The sequence below is a fragment of the Callospermophilus lateralis genome, chromosome 2 (genome assembly GCF_048772815.1).
Source record: "Callospermophilus lateralis isolate mCalLat2 chromosome 2, mCalLat2.hap1, whole genome shotgun sequence".
Classification (NCBI taxonomy): domain Eukaryota; kingdom Metazoa; phylum Chordata; class Mammalia; order Rodentia; family Sciuridae; genus Callospermophilus; species Callospermophilus lateralis.
In genome coordinates this window covers 158,043,313-158,064,931 of record NC_135306.1, presented here as the reverse complement: position 1 = coordinate 158,064,931, position 21,619 = coordinate 158,043,313, and the positions used below count along the sequence as shown (strand labels likewise).

Here is a 21,619-nt window from a genome sequence, read left to right as displayed (position 1 = left end):
AACTCTGCCTCATACATATTCTTTCTCCATATACCCAAGCCACCACAACACAAATACTCACACAGGCAAATATACCTGGAACTCCCTCACAAAATTCATATACACATACCCCCTGTTATGGTTTAGATCTGGAATATCCCACAAAGACTCATGTACAGCAGTGTTCAGAGATAGGTTGGGGAAAGACTGGATCATGAGGGCTTTGATCTAGTCAGTGGCTTACTCCATTGATTTGGAGTATGGCATAATTGGGAAATTGTGGAAACTCTAAGCAGTGAGGCCTTAATTGGAGGAGGTAGGTCACTGAGGGTGAGTGTTGGCAGGATATATATCTTTTCTCTGGCCCCTTCCTTGTGCATTCTCTCTGCTACCTGGTTGCTATGAGTTGAGAAGCTTTCCTCTACCATGCCTTCCACCATGATGTTCTGCCTCACTTAGACCCAAAGCAATGGAGCCAGCTAACCACAAACTGAAACCATGAGCCAAAATAAATTTTTCCTCCTCTGAGTTGTCTTTCTCAGGTATTTTGGTAAGAGTGAAGAAAAGTTAACAGCATGCTCCCCTCACTAAACACCTCTCCCATTTCACATGTAAATGATGCCTTACCCTGACAGCCACTCCCCAACACTCCAGGCAATATTTTTTTTTTTTTTTTTTTAGTTTTTGGCGAACACAACATCTTTGTTTGTATGTGGTGCTGAGGATCGAACCCGGGCTGCACGTATGCCAGGCGAGCGCGCTACCGCTTGAGCCACATCCCCAGCCCCCTCACTCCCCAACACTCCAAACATGCCCCCACACACATCCCCACCCCCAGCATAAGCACATATACCACCATGCTTCTGTCCACCATCTGCCTATATTCCTTCTCACACTCACATGTCTCAAGCACTCACACAGGCCATCCTAATACAGAGCTCTCACACTTGTGATGTCCCCATATTGCCCCCCAAACCCCACCTCTGTTCTAGGACAGAAGACTCCCTGCCAGCCCTCTGAGCCCACACCCCAGATCAAGGAGCAGTGAAGGAAATACTGACAGCATGAGGCAGAAAAGGTGGGGTGCACTTCCCTGGAGTGTCATCTTGCTTCTGTGGAGGTCAGGCCTGGGGGTCTACTGAGGACTGCCAAAAGAGGCAACAAGGAATCCTGGCTAATCAACCTCCTTTGCTACTTTAGATCTGGTCCCAGGCATTTCAGGTGGCTCCAGCAGCCCCCCTCCTTCCTGCTTTCTCTAGGACCCAAGTCCCAAAGGAAGATACCCATCTGCTTCCTGAAGCTCCTTCCATACCAGCGAGAGTAGAGGATAAGCTTCTAAGGAGTGTGAGGGCCTTGCTCAGGTAGTAGTGAAGGCCAAGCTTCAGCAGCCCTGACTCAGGGAGGCAAGGATCCTGCAGGGCAGGGACTATGAGAAGGTGAACAAGGAGGTCAGGGGCCCAGGTACAAATTTCACAGGATACCTGGGACTTTAGGTGTCCTTAGGTATCCTAAAATTTGCCAGACTGAGGCATGCTGTCTTTGGCTGTCCCAATCCTCAGCTCCACTTAAGGGCAGGCCCTGTCTGGGTCCTCTGACCATTATCCTTACTTTTGCCCTGATTGTCCTCACCCACACCCAGCCCCGGTCTGTCAGTAGCAGAGATGCATTCTGGAGTGAGAGGTCTGTCTCTATTCCTATTACCCCAAGACTGCCTCTTGGGCCACCCCTTCATCTGAACAGGAAAGAACCAGTGTGCTTTAGATGCTAACTGGGTTCTGGGGCCTGTAATAGGCAGATACCAGCATATCTGCTGAGATGTTCCCAGCCTAACCTAAAAGCCTCAGAGTGCTTCCTGCTGGACATAGAGAAGCCTTCTCAATGGCACACTACCCCTTCTACCAACAATAATCTAGAATAATGGCTGATGTCTTAAAGGGCAATGTTGAAGTGGGCACCTCCCTCTTCAAAGCTCTTCTCTCTCATTCTCTCTTCCTCTTCCAGAGACAGGTCACTCCAGACTGGCCCCACCCTAATGCATTCTGATCTCTTTGTATTCTACAGCCTGCTTCTCCCAAATGATGCTGCCTTCAAATTTCCATGGCTACAGCAGTCAGCTTCCGTGATGGATGAGTTTAATAGCCCTTCTCCTTCCTCTCTATCTAGCGTTGAGCTTTCTAGTGGATACAAGCTGGGCATCCAGGCCTGGGCTTGAGTCTTGGGTTGGCCATGACTCACCTTGTGGCCCAGGGCAAGTCCCAACCCTCTTGCCACAGTGTCTCTGTATGCTCAGTGATAGTGAAGCTACCCTCAACTCGGCAGCTCAGACTCACCAATTCTAGGTTGAACCAGCCTCCCCTGAGAGGATTTCCAAAATGAAACCACAATCAGCAAAGGATCTCCCTTCCCTTCCCACACTCCACCTCACCCAAGCTGCTTCCTCTTCACCTTTTGGCCCTTTTTGAGCTGTTTAAAATGATAGAAAACAAGCCACAAAAATACCAAGGTTATGCTGAACAACTCTGACACCCCTTGGCCAGATAGGTATAAGCCATGCTTAACAGCAACATTTTTACAGGCACATGGGATCCATGCATGTACACAGTGTTCATACAAAATGAAAATCTACGTAACTGCTAAGACCAACATTTACGCAGGCATATACTTCCAAACACACACATACACACACACACACACACACACACACACACACACATGCACATGCACACGCACACACACTGGCCCTGCTTCTGATCAGGCCCAAGGAAGAGCAGGTGGAATGTCTTAAAAGAGTCAAGCCCTTGAGAAGGGACTAATCACAGATGCAGAAAAGACTGCATACATCTGAATATTACTTTATTTCTATTTTAAATTTCCACAAAATGAATTTCCTATGAAAACATAAATATCTAAACTTTAAAGAGAAACAAATTTGATTAGATTAATAACCACAGTAGAAACTAAAAATGCTAAAGAGCTTTATACAAGAAAGGTGCCAAACTAAGATAAATTTGGGAGTAAGATAATGACTGGATTAGAGAAATAATTCAAAAACACAAAAAAGATGTGACCAACTAGTTTTGCAAAGTCAATCCCCTCAAAACCTAAAATTCTGCTATAAAACAGCCTCACTTATTAAAAGTATATTTAAAATCTAAAACATTTGGAAATCAATTTGAGAGTAAATCAAAAGAAAAATATAATATGCATCAAATAGAGTTTATTATAGAATTAGATAGTTTAATATTAGTAATTCTATTTATATAATAATACCACATTAATAAGCCTAATAAGATGACATATGTTTTAAACAGATAACAAGATTTGTGAAATTTCAGCACTCATTTCTAATTATAGGAAATGCCTTAGTACACTAGGAACAGAAATATATTTACATAATAGGATGAAGATTATCTCAGATACAAGTCAACATTGTTTTATAAGTTCCAGTCAATGCTATCAATAATCCTTTTTCACATACTTACAGAAAACAGAAGACAAACTGGTCACTATTTGTGTATAATGATGGTCTACCTTGCAAAATCTAAGAAACTCATAAATAGGTCAGTAAAGTTGATTAATTACAGAACAGCTATTCATAAATAGTCCCTACATATCAGAAACATCTAGTTAAAATAATAAAAAAGGATTCTATTCACAAAAGCACCACATTAAAAGAACATATCTAGAAAACTTTACAAGAAATGTCCTAGACATACATGAAAACTCTGACAGAATGAACTACAAATTTTTACATACACAAACACCCCTGATAAAAGGAGACAGGTCCTCTGTTTCTGTATGGTATTATAATTTTGTCAAATAAATGTATAGATTTGATGTCATTCAAATCATAACTGCAGTAGGATTTTTTTTCAACTGGACAAATTTATTCCAAAATTCATCTAGGAAAATAAACCAATTTTCCAAGATGCACATGACAATTTGCAAAAGAAACACAAGGATGCAGTTGCCCTGCCAGCTATCAAACTATATTATGAATCTATAATAATCTTCATCTATACTAGAAATATGTACCCAAAATAGTGATAGTGACATGAGAATGACCAAAAATACCAATATAGTAAAGGGATAGGTCAATGTATACAGAGGAAACTGGCTAATGATAAAGGTGGACTTTTAAAACATGAAGGAAATGTTGGATTATTTAATAAATGGTTTAGAGGTCAATTTGCTGGCCATGTGGAGGAAAAAAGGGTTATATTCCTATTTCATATTATACACAAATACAAATAACAGATTGAAGATTAGTCGTAAAAGAGAAAATAACAAGTAGAAAACATTAGAGAATATTTTCATCATTAGCAGTAAATGGGGAAACTTATCTAATCCTATTTCTAAATCCAGAAACTATACTTTATTAGGCAAAATGCATTGATTTTTATTAAGTAAAAATCTTATCTCTTAGACAAGAGACACATTACTGAGTGAATGTGAAATTGGCAAACATGCAGTGAGGGAGGCATTTCAGATAGTGCTCGGAAGTTGATTGACAGCCCTTCTGGAAAGAAATATGAAAACATATTATCAAAGAACTTTAAAGATTTTTATTCTTTGAGAGCCTTTAATTTTACTATCTAAAACAATAGTCACAAGAGCATAGAGATTTATGAACCAAGATGTTCATCACTGAGAATTTAGAAATTATAGAAATAACCAAGATAAGGAGATGAATCAATGTATTTCATTGTCCATAAAACTACTATATAGCCATTAAAAACAATATTTGTCCAATAATATTATGGGAAAATATGTTACATGAAAAAGTTAGGTAACAGTTCACACAATTTCACTAGGATGTATGCACATAAATGTATATAACTATTACTTGGAAATAAAGACTATCATATAGTTTTCAGATAACACCCAAGATTTTTAAAATAGCACCTAAATAAAATTTGAGCCCATTTTTCAATTAACATATTCTCTTCACTAATGAAGAACAACACAAAATAAATTTCTAAAACCCTTATTTTTAGAATCTCTTCTGCAGTGCTCACAACTCCACTCCCTCCTGATAGTTCCTAGTAGAAACACACTGGTTCTTGGGCATTAGCTCCTAAAGGCTTCCTTCCTCACCCTGAGTTTGAGCTGTTCCTTTGTTCTATGCAATGTCTCATTACACTATATTCCAACAAAGATGCAAATGCTGTTTGTGAGACAAATTAAAATTAAGTTGACAAAGAGCTATGGAACAAAATAAGTGACAAATGTACATTTTCTTTAAGGTCCACTAATTAGACCAAAAGTTATTTTCAAGCTGCAAACTTCATTGAAGAGAAAAAAATAAAATAGTTCTTTACCCAGGATAGTTTTGCTTTATGGTAACAGTTTTTTGGCCTTACTCATTTTCTTCTTTTGTTTTTAAATTTTTTTTTAGTTGTAGAAGGACACAATACCTTTATTTTATTTATTCATTTTATGTGGTGCTGAGGATCGAATCCAGTGGCTCACCCATATGAGGCAAGCACTCTACCACTAAGCCAAAACCTCAGCCCTTCTTCTTGTTTTAATGAACTAAGGGTTATCAGGAGTGGGCATATAAGTAAAATATTCTAAAGAAATGTGTGAATGAAAAGATGCTGAAGTTCATTATTTTCCAGGAAAAAATGCAAAGTAAAACCATAATACTGTGTACTATATACTCAGCAAGATAGCTAAAATAAAAAGACAAAAAAGACCAAGTTTTGTTGGGTATGTTTAGCAACCAGGATGTATATCCTGCTGGTGAGCATGCATTGACATAACCATTCTGGAAAACTGGCAGCATCCAGTGTTACTGAATTCACAGGGATTATAATACCTATTTCACAAAATTGTGAATATTAAATAAGATATATGGAAAACACTTAACACAGAATTTGGCACATAGTAATATTACAATGATATATACTATATGTATTATATTTAATTGTACCCTATATTTAATGTTACATATAATTGCATAACAATTTAATTCCTATCATTGATCTCACAGAAATGCACACACATATGCATCGAAAGAGAGCCCTATGCAAGAAGTAGGAAGATAGCATAACCTCTCAGTACTCCTCAGCTTTGGGCTTGATAGTTCTGCTGACACCCAGGCCACTGGAGGGAAACTGGCATTGGGTCTCCATGTTTCCACCCGCCATGCCAGATATAATCCATGATTACAGTAAATATACTAAGTAGACTTCTGAAGAATTTAGCACTGCGTGTGATTGAGGACATCTAAGTAGGCTTCCTGGGGGAGATGATATCAAGTCCTAAGGGATGATGAGCAGTTTACCAGGTGAAGACAGGAAAGGACTCTACACATCTTATAGATGGCAGGAAACACAGGTGAAGCCCAGAAATGGAAAGGAGCGTGTGAGCTCACGGCCTGGTGTACATGGTAACTGGGAGAGGCAGGACATGAGAGGATGCTGGAGAGCATGGGATCAAATAGGAAAGACCTTTTTATCTCCATGAAAAATGCTCAGCTCTACCCGAAGGTTTCAGAGAAGCCACTAAAAACTGATAAGTAGGGGATAATGTGATCATATCTGCACTATGGGAAAATAATTCTGACTTAAGTGTGGTTAGTGGATTGTAATAAAACAGGACTGGAAGCAAAGAGGCCATTTTCAGGCTATTACATAGTAACTTAGACTAAAGACAGTGAAGGTCTAAAGTAATCTGTGGACAGAGAGAGAGAGATGCATAGAAAAGGAGGGAAGAAGGGATGGAGGGAGGGAGGCAGGCACAGATTTAATAACCAGAAATATGAAATTGAAAATAATTAATTCATATATTAGGGATAGGTAAAGAAGAGGTCATGGTGGCCTTTAAAATTTGGAGCTGGGGTGATGCCATGAGATAGAAAATGTAAGAGGAGAGATGATTTTGAGAATGGTAATGTTGGTTTGAACCACTGAGTCTGTGTGATAGCTAGATGGGGATGCAGGCTAGGCAGTTGAATTTGGGACCCTAAAACGAAGGAAATTTCATGTGGCTACAATGAAGTATCAGGAACTAAATTTACCTTTCTACCTTAAAACTTAAAAGCCAGATAAAATATGTGAGACAATAGTTTCCAGACACTTGACAACAGACAATGTGGGACAATGATCAGACAGAAAAAAAGCAACAAGGTGAGCCACACATGTGACCAAAATTGCTACCTGGAAAGTGTTTCCAGGTCTCAGCTTTTGGAGTGAAGAAAAGAGAGCCTGGTAGTCTAACTGAGTTGAGGAGAGAGAGGTCAGAGTTCAGGGAGACCAAGACAACTAGAATTTGATAGTCAAAATATCAGAGAAGAGGGAGCTACACAGGGAAGATGAGGAGAAGGAAGAAGAGAAAGAGGAGGGAAAGAGGAGGAGGAGGGAGAAGAGGAGGAGGAGGGAGAAAGGGAGGGAGGAAGCAAGAATGCAAGCAGGACTGAGAGGGTACGAGAAAGCAGAGCACACATGAGAAAATTACCTAAGGTCGGGGAACAAATCACCAGAGAGGAGTGGGTGGGACAATCTTAGTTACTCAGAAGGAAGGGAATAATTTATGTTTCCTCTGGCCACCTCCTGATACTCATGGCATTAATAGAGTTCTCAGAAGAGCACTACTTTAGTAGGAGGGCCAAGATAGTCTTGGGCTAAAGGTTGCTCTGGGCCTGCCCTATAAAGCCTTACAAAGAAAACCTCAGGAGAGTCAACTAATTCTAAGTGAATTAACTGAACCTAGCCTATTTAAAGGAATAGAACAAAATCCAGTACCCAGAGATAAAAAGAAATTCACCACATCATTTAATAAAAAAATTACTAGACATGAAAAAAGTAAAAGAAAATAGGAACTATAACCAGAAGAAAAATCAATCCCAAAAGTGATACAATAAGAAACATACAGCAGGCATGGTGGTAATGCCTGTAATTCCAGCTCTGGTGGGCAACAGAGTGAGACTCTTGTTTCAAAAATAAATTAAAACACAAAAAATTAAATTAAATCAGGTTAAACAATAAAATTAAATGAAAATTTAAAGTAAAAAATTTTAATTTAAAAAAGCAAAGTGAAATGAAATAAAATAAAAAGAAATATATATATCTGATCTTTGTCCCCAGTTCTTGACAAAAGCTTCTAAACCCTTGAAATTTTCTAAATAACAGGAATCTGTGCGTGCCTCTGTGTGTATGTGTGTGTTTGGGTTTTTTTTTTTTTTTGATACTTGGGATTAAAACTCAGGAGTACTTGACCACTGAGCTACATCACAGTCTTTTTTTACATTTTTATTCTGAGACAGAATCTCATTAAATTGCTGAGGCTGGCCTCAAACTTGTGATCTTCCTGCCTCAGCCTCCCAAGTCACTGGGATTACAAGTGTACACCAGCACACCCAGCTAGGAGTGTATTTTTAAAATTCATAAAAAGCCCCTTCCAACTATATCTGGGTTTATACTAATGCAGTGATTCTTAGTGGGCCCTCAGATGGCTTCAGGATGGGGTCTGGTTGCCAAAGGTACCAACCATTGAAGGTTGGAACTTTCAATCCCACCCCAAGACCACTGGGAGAGGAAAGAGACTGGAGATTGCATTCAACCAGTGGTTTAATCAATAATGCCTATGTAACAGAACCTCCATAAATCCCTAAATAATAGGGGCTGGAGAGCTTCTGGGTTGGTGAACACATCTAGGAGCATGGCAGATGTAAATGGTATACCTTGCTCTATGCATCTCTTCAATTTGAAACTTTCTAAATTGATCATTGATAATTACAGGTAATAGTAAGTAAATGGCTTTCCTAGGTTCTGTGATCCATTCTAGTTTATTTTCCTATTGAGGAGGGGGCCATGAGAATGCATAATTTAGAGTCAGTTGGATAAAAGTACAGGAGGCAACCTGAGACTTATTATTAATACCTGAAATTGGGGTAGTCTTGTGTGAGTAAGACTTTTCCTAACCTGTGGGATCTGTACTAACTCCAAGCAGTTAGTGTCAATATTGAATTGAACTGTACGATGCCCTGTTGGCATCCAGGAAGTTGTCAAACTCACTGCTGATATAGGTATTTGGTATTAGAAGAGTCATGGGTAAAAACAGTACAAGTAGGAACATACCTAAAAATGACACAGATGATAGAATGAGCAGACAAAAATGTGAAAAGAGCTTTTATAAATTTACTCCATGTATACAATGTAGAGGAAAATACAAATATAATGAGAGAGAAATGGCAGATACAATTAAGACCCAAGTCAAACTTCTAAATGAAAATACCTATAACAAAAATGTATGCTGCATAGAGTTACACACAGCAAAGAAAAGATTAGTTAATTTAAATAATACATAGAAATATTCCAAAATAAAACACAAGAAAAATATTGACAAAAGTAAACCAAATTATCAGTGAACCATGGAGCGGAATCAAACAATCTAGATATATGTAATTAAAGATCCACTGGGGGCATAGAAGGAAGAGGGGAGGAAGAAAAAATATTTGAAGAAATAATATGCAAAAATCTTTTCAAATTTCTTGACAGTTATAAACTCACAAATTCAAGGAACTCAAAAGATCTCAAGCGAAGAAACATGAAGATGCCTCATAATCAAATTCTTGAAAACCAGTAATAAAGAAAATCTTAAAAGCATCCAGAAAAGCATAGGCAGGGCATTGCAAACAGAGGAACAAAGAAAAGAATGGCAAGACACTTCTTACCAGAAACACAGCAAATCAGAAAGTACTGAAAAAAAAAATCCTGTCAATTTAAACTTTATTTATGTTCATAAAATGAAGACAAAATAAAGACCACTTCATACAAGCAAACAGACTTAATCAGTACTGTAAGAAGTATTACAGTAAGTCCTTCAGAAAAAAGGAAAATGATACTTGATAATTTGGAAATTTGAATATACATATGAAGAATACCAGAAATGGTAAAAATGTAGGCACACATAAAGTATTTTTTTCTTATACACACACACACACACAAAAAAAAAAAAAAAAAAAAAAAAAACAAGCAGCCAGGCTTAGTGGCACACACCTATAATCCCAGCAGCTCGGAGGCTGAGGCAGGAGAACCGTGAGTACAAACCCAACCTCAGCAAAAGTGAGGTGCTAAGCAACTCAGTAAGACCCTGTCTTAAATAAAATACAAAAATAGGGCTGCAGATGTGGCTAAGTGGATGAGTGCCTCTGAGTTCAATCCCTGGTACCCCAAAAAATAAAAATGAAAACAAGCAAATTAAATCTAGAAACATCAAGATTAGACATCTTGACCAACTGGAATCTATCCCAGGAATATAAAATTGATTTATCCTCCCAAAATCAATTAATAGAATATATAATTTATTGAGAATAAAGGGCAAAAATCACATAATCATCTTAATAGATGCAAAAAAGCATTTGACAAAATTCAACATCTTTTCATGATTAAAAAAATACTCAACAAATTAGAATAGAAAGTTTCCTCAATGTGATAAGGATAATCTAAGAAAAACCTGTAACTGGCATTATATTAAAGGTGAAAGACTGAATGAATTTCTACCTATGATCAAGACAATTCTATTTACCATTTTACTGGAGGTTCTAGACAATAATTAGGCAAGAAAATGAAATAAAAGGCATCCAGAGTAGAAAAGAAAAAGTAAAACTTTCTGTTCATAGATGGTATGATATTGTTTTAGGAAAATCTAAAGTATCTAGCAAAAAACTATTGGAACTAATGAAAAATTCAGCAAGTTTGCAGGATACAAGATCAACATAAAAAATAAGTTATATCTCTATATACTTTCATTGGACAATCCAAAACTGAAATAAAGAAAATAGTTCAATTTACAAGAACGTCAAAAAGAATAAAATATTAAGGAATAATTTCATAAAAAGTAGTACAAGATTGGACATTGAAAACTACAAACTTCTTCTAAAGAAATTTAAGTCGTTCTTAATAAATAAAGACATCTGAATTTATGGATCAGACAAGTAAATATTGCTAGAATGGCAAGACTACCTGAATTTATCTACATAATCAATGCAATACTCATCAGAATACCAGCTGGATTCTTCACAGAATTTGACAGCTGACCTTAAAATTCATTGGGAAAAATCAAGAGACCCAGAATAGCCAAAACAATCTTGAAAAGGAACAAAGTTGGGAACTAACACTTCCCCAAAATTTACTACAGAGCTATAGTAATAAAGACAGCATGGTATTGGTCTAAAGAGTGACATATTGATTGATACAATAGAATTGGGAGCCCGGAGTGTGTGTGGGGGGGTGGAAGCTCACATTTAATAGTCAATTAATTTTCAATAACATGCCAAAACCATTCAATGGGAGAAAGAAGAGTCTTTTCAACAAATGGTGCTGGGACAACGGAATGTCCACATGCAAAGAATGAGTTTGGACCCAGCTATAGTTTGGATACTGAATGTGAGGTACGGTAGACCCATAGAAGGAGGAATCTTTTATCACAATGAGTATATCCTTAAAGAGGATTGTGAGATCCTGGTCTCTTTTCTCACTTTTGCTTCCTAGCTCTTGAGGTGAGCAGTTTGTTCTACCACATGCTAAACACTCTTGCCATCTGGTATATCCACCAGAGGCCCATAGCAATGGGTCCACCTGATCTTGTACTGGAAATTCCAAAACCATGAGCCAAAATAACCTTTTTCTCTTTATAAGTTAAGTATCTCAGGTATTTCATTGTAACAATAGAAAGTTGCCTAACACAGAAATTAACTCAAAGTGAAACAAACACATAAACTAAATACAAGAAATTAACTCAAAGTGAAACAAACACATAAACTAAATACAAGAGTTAAAACTATAAAAGTCTTCAAAGATAATATAGGCAAAAATCTTTGTGATCTTGTAATAGGCAATGGTTTCTTTCAAAAGGTTTCTTGCAAAGGGCCCTGTCAAGAAAGTGAAGATAACCTTCAGAATGGAATAAAATATCTACAAATTATACATCTACTAAAGGTCTGTATCTATAATATAAAAAGAATGCTTACAACTCAATAATAAAAAAGACAACCCAATTAAAAAGCAAAGTATTTGAATAGATATTATTCTAAAGAAGATACACAAATGGATTATAAGCATATTAATTGTTATTATTCATTAAGGAAATACAACTCAAAACCAAAATATAACACCACTCCACACTGAATAGGATGCTTATAATTAAAATTACAAAAAACAACTTTCATTGGAAAGGATATAGATAGAAAAATCAGAATGTAAAATGGTACAGCCACTTTGGAAAAGAGTCTGGCGATTCCTCAGAAGATTGAGTACAGATCGTAAGTATATACCCAAGAGAAATGAAAACATATGTACATACAAAAAATGTGAACGCAAATACTCATAATAGCATTACTTATAATAGTAAAAATTAGAAACACCCAAATGTTCAACAACTAATGTATGGATAAACAAATGTGGCATATACATGGAATGGAGTATTATCAGCAATTATGAAGAAACGAAGTACTGATTCATGGTACAATATGGGTAAACCTTGAAAACACTACACTAAGGAAAGAAGATAATCACAAAACACCATATATTTTATTATGACCTTTATGTGAAATGTCCAGAATAGACAAATCTCTAAAAACAGAAAGTAGAGGAGCAGTTCCCTAGGGCTGGGCTTGGTAGGAAAAAGGAAAAACTGCTAATGTGCATGATTGTTTTACAGGGAAGGAAGGTAATGAAAGTGTTCAAAAACTGATTGTAGTGATGGTTGCACAACTTGAAATAATGGAATTAATTGTACACTATAAATAGGTGAATGACATCCCAATAAAAATGTTAGTTTTTAATAGGTAATTGGATGTTTAAAGCAAAAACAATAACATTGTATTGTTGGGTTTTTTACACAGAAGCAAAATGCATGATGATAATAGCTCAAAGGAGAAATGGAATTATATTGTTGCAAGGTTCTTATGCTATTTATGATATCACATATAAAGAAAGACTGTATAAATTGAAGATATATAAACTTTATAACAACCATAAAAACAAATAGAAACATTAAAAAGTTATGGCTAAATAAGATAAAAGTGAAAGATAAAATAGAATCATAAAGAAATAGCTAATCCTAAAGAAAGCAAGAAAAGTGGCAAGTGGGGGGTGATAGGTAGAACAAATAGAATACTGATAGCAAGATGGTGGGATTAAACTCAACTCTATTGATAATAATAGTAAGTTTAGACTATCTAAACTCTCCAATACCAAATCTATCAGACTGGATAAAAATGACACAATTAAATGCAGTCTAAAATAAAACTACTTCCAATATAAAATCAGTGAGGCTCAGAGTAAAAGGATGAAAAGATACACCATGCGAACAGTCATCAACAGAAATCCAGAGTGATTATATTAATACCAGACCAAGTAGACCTCAAACAATTTTTTTTAACCAGGGATAAAGAAGACATTTTGTATTGGTGAACAGGTGAACTCCTTGAAAGCACATAATAATCCTAAATGTTTGGGCACCTAAGAAGGAACTTCAGTACATGAGCTATAAAAACTAAAAAATAGAAACTAAGGAAAAGGTCTGGGGAGCAGTTCTAGTCTTCAGCTTAGAGATGGAAGAAGAAGCTATCTATGGTCATTGATGGGATCACCAGAAACCTAGGTAAGGGAGAAAAGAGATGAAGATAGAAAAAGAATTCTCACAAAGACTAAGAAATCAAAATAGGAGAGAGCAAACAAGAAGTAGGGTCATGGAAGACAAGGGAAGAGCGTACCAAAGTCAGGGTGTGTTCTATGTCAAGTGTGGCTGGGACGTAGAGGAGGAACTGAGAGGCTTCAGCTGGATTTATATGAGTCACTGGCATGAGCTGCAAGGGTGGTGAAGTGGAGGCAGAAGCCAGGCTGTAGTGGACTGAGGACTCAGCAGGAGCTGAGGAAGTGGAGATGACAGACATGATGTTGGTTTCAATAGATGAAAAAGAACAGGAGAGAGGAAGGGTTGTAAAGTCAAGAAATTTGGGGGTGTTTCTTAAACTAGGTCACAGTGGAAGATGACAGGAGAGTGGGGACACAAAGGTAAGCAGGGAGGGATGAAGAGAGAGAAGGAGGGAGGGATAAGCAACAGAGCAAGGTCCTGGGATGGGGGCAGGATGTAGGAAGGATTATTAGATCCTCCATGAAGAGTCTAACCAGAAGAGGAACACCTATTTCTCAATATGATGGGGGCCAGGGGCATAGATGGGCACAGATGGGTAAGTCTGGAGCACAGGCAGAGGTTAAAGAAGCTTCCTTCTGAAAAGTGTTCTTTTCTCGGTGAAATCAGAGTCTAGGTTGACTGCTGAGAACAAGTTGGGGAGCTGTGGTGTGAAAAAGTCAAGGGTCATGTGAGAGCTCTGAAGTGGCTGTGGGGTTGGAATAAGCCTGTGCAGCAGGTCTGCTTGAAGCTCCACTGAGGACTGTAGACCATGAATTTGAACCAGTGTAGCCCACAAAGGGGCCCCCTCACCCCTCTACACCAGTACTAGAGAAGGCAGACCATTCCCACGCTCTAAGGTTGGGGATGATGCCTAAGGGGACAGATGGCAAATGGTGAGCAGCTGCAGAGACAAGCTATAGGGTTCAGATAGGATTGAAACAAGAGCTGATTCAAAGCGAGGAGAAAAACTGGGGGTGAAGGTCTTTCTGAGCTGACCCAGTAGCAATGAGGGGGAACAGACTGCATAGGAGGTACAAAAAGACTAATATTTTACAGTTTCAATAAGATGCTGGTAATGGGTCGATGAAATGAAGGTGGCATTCAACAAGTTGAAGACAAGGGCCTCAGAGGTTGGGGTATGGAGGCACCATCCTCATGGTCATGGAAGCGCCCGGTATGGTGGTAAAACCTAGATCAAACACCACAAGCCAAGAGTCCAGTCTTTCTTGCTTCACCATATCCCTAAGGACCATATAACTTTGCCTTCAATTAAACTATTCCCAACCTATAGTGTTGTGCCCCTATAATTCAGCCCTCAAATCTGAGGCTATTTGAGTTCTCCTCAATTCCTTTGTCCATCTATTTACAGCTCTGTATGCCCACACAGAATAGGTCACCAAGAGTGAAATGTCATGCTTGTTGGTACCATCTTGAATTCAGCAGTTTTGCCTGACATTAAGGGCTACTAGAAGAGCCTTTCAACATGGAAGACCCAGAGTGGTACTAGAGGCTCTGGATAAACTAGGGAGGTAGCAACTTTCAAGAAATACGCCAGCCTGGAAACCCAGTATGGCCAGGGATCCCTATCATCCAGTCATAAGTTTTAGATATACAGTCCACATGATGCACTGGGCCTCCATTTTCATAAGTCAAAGTTATGGCCAAAGGGCCACTTGCTCCCAGTAAGCCTCTTGATTCCCAAGTGAGGCAGGCTCCCTCATCTTTACCACACATAAAAAAAAAAAAAACCCTAAGCAGGTGGCCTGAGTTCTAGTTCTAACTCTACCATGAACCTGCAGTGTGACTTTGCCCTGAAGGCTCAGTTTTCTCTATTAAACAAAGGGTTGGATGTAGGATCTCAAAGACTCTTGAAGACCTGACACAGCCTGTGGGTTAGCAGATACAGGAAAAAGACTCATCATCTCACATCATTCAAACTGCACCTGTTGCAAAAGACAAATGAGCTAAAATCTTCAAGTCTCATTAGAGCCCTCTCTCTAAAGTACACTACTAATACCCCCACTCCTCCCCAAGAGCCTCTGCACCAGGTTCAAGTGATACACTCCACCACCACATTTTTCTCTTCATGAGATGTTCTTTAGGCTTAAAAAATCAACCTGGTCTGAGGTTGTGTGTAGAAAAAAAGAGACACAGTGTTACATCTTAGACCTATGGTTCTCCACAGAGTTTCCCTTTTAGGCTACCATCATCACAAATCCCATCAGTGTTCCAGGACTGACAACCTTGGGCGGGGGGCCAAACCAGAGCCCGAGGTGTCCCCTATTTCTTTGTCTGGACCTCGAAGGGCAGGCTGATCCTCCAGGTGCTGTGTACCCTAGTGGCCACTCCACAGAGGGAGGGAATTCCATTACCTTGCCTCATCTGTACACAGGGACGAGCCTCTCCTTCCCAGGACTGCTATTTCTGACCATCCCAGTGGGCCAAGAAATACATCCTAAGGACCCCAACATCAATAAATTACAAATAAGGTCCTGTTCAGGAGCCCTGGGAAAGACCCAACTTCTGTCTCAGAAGACAGGCCTGGGGATGCCACCTAGAGACAAGGCGAATCCAGACCTGGGTACTTGGATAATGAGGCTGGATGCTCCCGCACCATGATCTCCTCAGTGGTTTGGGGCCATAGCCTGATTACATGTGAAAGACACCCTCTCCTTGGGTGGGCCTGGCTGAGAGTCCTAGGACAGACTGGTGAAGAGAGCCCACACCTCTGGGCCTCTGGTCAGCACCACCTGGCTGGAGTCAGGGCAAAGGAGCACAGGAGGATCTGAGAGGAACTAACCAAGCCCACAACAGCCACCCTAAGTGCAGACTTTGCCTAGTGGTCGCACCCTTCCCTAACCCCATGTCACACACGTACCCCAGCTCATATGGGGTCCACAGCCATCAAGCCACCCACTCCCTCCCCACACCTCCCTTCACAATCCCTTGAAGACGATCCTCCCTTCCCTCCTTCCCTGACAGCTCACCCAGCGATCTCCCTTCCTTCCTTCCAGTACTTCCTCCTGGTTGATCTCCTGAGGAGGAAAAGAAGGGGTGATTCTCCACACCTTTGCAGCCTCACCTCATCATCCCCACCTGTTGTCTGGGCACAGTGTGATCACTCAAGGCCTCCTTTAGTGCTCTGGTCTCAGCTGCCTCAGGAAGTGAGTTTAGTGACGAATTTGGGTGGAGAAACTTCCACAGGGTGCTCCCTCTGAGCCCAGCACAGCAGGCAGGCAGGCCAGAATGAGGACACCAATGGCTGGAGCGGTGGAAATGAAGTGTGGGGTGGGGGTGGGGGCAGGAAGAGACTGGAAGGAGGAGCCCGCCAGAAGAGGCATGGAGGCAGGACTGTGGAGCAGCCAGATGACTTGAAACAAAGGGGAGAGGCTTTTACTCCAGTGGTGAGGATCCCCTGAGATCCTGGGCAGATTCTGAAGTAATGAGGCCACCCTGATCACCAGTCTAGAGCCTCAGGGGCTTGGGGATAAAGGCAGGGAGCCCCATATGGTGAGCAGGGAGAAGCACATGGGGGCAGAGGAGGCTTTGGAACTGCAAAGGGAAGGGTGGGTAGCTGGAGTTAATGCAGGGGTGGGGTTCACAGGCTAAAGGTAGGAGGGTGTTGAGTGCTTACCGATCTCTTCGGTGGCCCCGTTTCAGGGGCCCAGGTTTCCTGTGCTGCTTTGAATGCTGAGATCCCATGGGCTGGGGAATGCCTCCTGGGGACAAAATCCCTGTCTCGGCAAAAGAGTGCAAACCCAGAAAGAAGATAAAGTTGTCCTAGCCCCCATGGTGGCCAGAGGATGAAGTACTTGGGGGATGGTCCTGCTTCAGGCTGCACTTGAAGACCTGGTGCCTGTTGAAATGCCTTGTATTCAGCTTAGGACTGAAGCCAGCTCAAGCCCACTCAGGTGTCTCCCTTCATCACCATGGCAACAGTCAGACTAACAATCACCATCACTGATTAATTAGAACATTGGAAACCTGTCTGCTGTTCTTGTCCCCCCTCCCAAACCCTTCAGGACTATACTGAATCCTCAAGGTCTCAGCAGCCATGCCACACAGGGACAGCCAAATGCTAGTTTCCATAGCAACACGGAGACCATGTATCCTTGCTTCTGCAGGTTACTATGGCAACCCATGCAGAGCTAAGTGCACTGAGGACAAAGGCCTAGTTTGGAGGTACCACAACCAGAGGACACATTCTCTGTTGCCCTCTCTGTAGGGAGCTCTGTACCAGGGGTCAGGCTCTGTGCTGGGAGTACACACGGTGCCTTTTAGAGGCTGATGAGGGATCTAGGACTTGTTTGTCTGCATGCTCAGACTCCTGTCTCCTCTCCATCAAAAAGTACACCTGGGTGATCTCATCCCCTCTCACAGGGCTTCACCTCCCCCAACCCTTACACTGAGAACATCCAAGACATCCAAGATAAGGCATGGTGGGCCCAGCCCTCTCCTTAACTCTCTGGCTGTTCTCTGGACACAGTACTCTGGATGGTCCCATGGCATCTCACACTGAAGAATGCAGTTTTGGACTTCCTGCGAGTCTGACCATTAATTTTGTATCTTCTGTCTCTGGGACAGTACTCTCATTGTCTTCAGAACACAGTCTGTCAGCCGAGACAAAACTACAAGTAGCAAAATCAGGTTCCAAGGGAGGAGGGTTGGAACCAAGACAGAACCAGGTTTCCCAATACTGCACAGAATCACCGAACATGGGCAGCTTCCAGGTGAGGCAGGGTATGTGTGCTTGCACTTGGAATTGAAGATCCCAACCCTCTGTCTCTCCAACTCTCTCTCTCAGGTTTTCTTCTGTCCTGCTGCAGCCATAATGGATCCTTCCAGTAAATGGGCCTCTCAAAGTTGATGCTCAGGCCAGCACTTTCTCAAGTTCTCCTTGGTCCCTTCCTGCTCAAGCTCTCAGGTTTATACATTGGTCCATAGGGTTAGACCAGGAGAATAGGGTGTTCTTTGGGGCCTAGGGTGCCTGTGCTAACAGACTCTGTACAGCACAGCAGGAGCCCTTCAGTGAGACCCACCCTCTGCAGGAAGCTGCTTAGGCACCCATGTCTACTTCAGCAAATCACTCCCTGTCACAAACAGATCATCACATTTCTTCTTTCAGCCACATGCTGTCCTCTTCCTGGGAGGAATTCAGGCAGATGTAATTTTCTCCACCTCCATACACATCCAGTGATGCTTCAGCTTCCTTTTAGATTAGCATGTCAGGAGCACTGTCGGATGTGCCTGCTCTGCCTTGGCTGGATGTGATTATAAGAGTGGAGCAAGACCAGCATGTTCTGTCCCCCAGAGCAGTTACCATGGCAACCTCAGGCCTTCTTTGAGGTGTGTGAAGGCTAAATCAGGGTCCAGAGAGATGAAGTTGGGGATGGGCAGTAGGGAAAACCCTGAAGGGGGTCCTCTTGATCCCTTGCTACCCTGGACCCCTGCTCAGAGAGAAGCTGAACCACTCTACCCAAGGCAGTAGGCATGAGAGATGAAGGGAGCTGCTGGGTCAGGGCCCAGATGGAGTGAGGGCAGCAGGGCCAGGGCTAGGTAGTCTGGATAAAGCACTCACCTGATGTAGAATTTAAGGACATGTCCAAAAATTCAGTGGGAGAGATATAATTTTAAAAATTTTCATGATAAACAAAAAGATTAACATTTAAACAAAGGAAGGATATGACAGGGTTGAAATCGGGAAGAAGCAAGTAAGGTCAAGGCCTGCAAATACAGGGCTGTGTCCTGCCTGTGTTAAAAATTTGATTTTGTTATGGATGCATTTGAATTATTCTGATTTTTTAAAAAGACTGCATTTGAAATATTACTTATCTTGATTACTGAGCTTTTTGGAGGCCCCTTACATTTTGCACTGGAAGTAAATGCTTCCCTTGCCTCACCTACTCTGAGCCCTAGAAGCAGGGGACAGTCTGAGTCAGGGGCAGGGGGAATGCTGATACAGTTGAAAATGTAGGTCAAGGAGCCAGGAGGTTGGTTCATGTCTGATAAAATGCAGGGATTCCTCTCAGTTCTGAGAGAATCCGATTCATATTTCACATGACTCTGCAACATGAAGACTAGGAGGCACAGGTGCCTAGCAAACACAAGGGCCCCCTACACACCGGGTGACAGTGACTCATAAGGTGGCTCCTATCTCCTGCCCTCCCTCAGGCTGTCTGTGAAGGGTGGGGGGGGGGGGGAGAAGAGGGAGGGGAGTGAAGGGGGCGGGCTGGCAGGGAAGAAGCTGGCAGTCTCCGGGATCAGGAATGGCAGATTAGCTGTAATTGCCTGAAGCTGAGATGCTGTTGATAAATGTTACTAATAATCAACCTTCAGATCTGACACCCAGTTCACGCTGGGATTACTGTTTTGAATGGAAATCGAACCCAAACCAGTAATTACCCTGGTGAGTGATGCCATTTTTACTCTAGAGCCTGTTCTAGGCAGGAAAATGGCACCTGCATGTCAGTGGAAGACACCTTTCTGGGTTTACATTCAAGAGCACAAGCTAGCATAGGCTCATCCAACTGAAGGGAACACAGCCAACAGGAATACCTACACTTCTTCCTAGGACCTGCTGTGCACAAGGGAACCTACTCACCATCTGCAGTCTCCAAGCACAGTCCAACCTCAGGCCTCACTCCCACTGTCATCCTCCTTGGGCTGGGTGGAGATCCCTTGTTGACATTGCCCCAGGCTGTCAGAGCAGTTGCTTTGATGGAGGTGTGGCTGCTTCCCAACACAACAGCAACCCTCCAAGCCTATGTCTTGAACCTTTGGACAGCCATATATCCTGTTAGACTGGGAAGACAAAGCCCTAGAGCCCATACCAGTTCTTATCTCTGGTCTCTGTTTGCTCCTGACTTCAAACTAGGGCCCGGTAAGCCTGAAAACTGTACCTGGAAATAAGCAGCATTCTTTGGGCCCAGAGTGCCCCAAAGCCCCTCATAGCAGATTATTTTAGCTCAGACCTCCCTGGGTCTCCTTGGTGCCTCTCATTTTATTTATGGAATCCCTAAAATGCTGGCACCACCAGAATCAGGCCAGAGGCTGCTCCTGTCTCTGAAATGACCCCTCCCCAGGGTACACTCATGCTTGGGTCCTTCTCCCTGGCTTCCCACAGGGTAGATGGATTATAAAAGAACATTCACTAGACAACAAAGGTGATATGACCAGGGATGGCAACGCTCTCTCCTGTTCACATATCATTCACCACCAAAAACTTTCTACCCTCTTTGCTGCACCAGGCCTGTACTGGGCAAGGGGCCCAGAGCAAAACAGAAGTCCCTGTTTTCAGAGCATAGTGGGGGAGCACCAGTAAGCAAAAAATTGCAACTGCAGATAGGCCTTGGTGGCCCCTTCCAACCAGGTAAAAATACCCTGAAAAATAGTCTGGGTATGTTGATGTGCTGACTTAGGGGGCAGACAGAACTAGTCCCATAGGATTCAGAGTGTATAACCACAGCCTTTCAAGGCTACACCTGGACCTGTGAACATGGCAAGTGTCAGAACACCCAGCACAAGGAGCAGACACCTCAAGCCCGCCACCTAGTGGCAGAATAGCAGGAATGCAGAAGCAACGTCTTCAGGCCCCTTAGTTTCCCTCTGCTCCTGCCCAGTCCTTGAAATGGCCTGCCTGATCTCAGATGGGCAAAGGGGAATCAAGAAAGAGAGTTTAATTTTGTTTGAAAAGTATAGGTCCTGGGGCTGGGATTGTGGCTCAGCGGTAGAGTGCTTGCCTGGCATGCGCGGGGCCCTAGGTTTGATCCTCAGCACCACATAAAAATAAATAAATGGAATAAAGGATTTGTGTCCAACTTCTAAAAAAATAAATAAATAAAAAAGAAAAGTATAGGGCCTTGAGGAAAAGGGCACAATGGGCCCCAGGGTCTGGAACTGCAGGGCAGCAGGCACAGGAGGGACCTAGCCTCTGGCACTCCCAGTTCCCCTCCAGGCACACTGGTGCCCTCAAATTATCTCCTCACTCTGCAATTGT

The 21,619-nt window shown here is 41.6% G+C and overlaps 1 protein-coding gene across 1 annotated transcript in view; it reads right to left on the bottom strand.

Annotated features, from left to right (window-relative positions):
- Tub (TUB bipartite transcription factor) overlaps positions 1 to 17,414 on the bottom strand; it is a 59,280-nt gene extending 41,866 nt beyond the window's left edge. Inside the window, 3 exon segments of the mRNA XM_076844191.1 lie at positions 16,611 to 16,658; positions 17,258 to 17,376; positions 17,379 to 17,414. Of these exon segments, the coding sequence (XP_076700306.1) occupies positions 16,611 to 16,658; positions 17,258 to 17,376; positions 17,379 to 17,414 (203 nt within the window).
- Between the last annotated feature and the right edge of the window lie 4,205 nt (positions 17,415 to 21,619).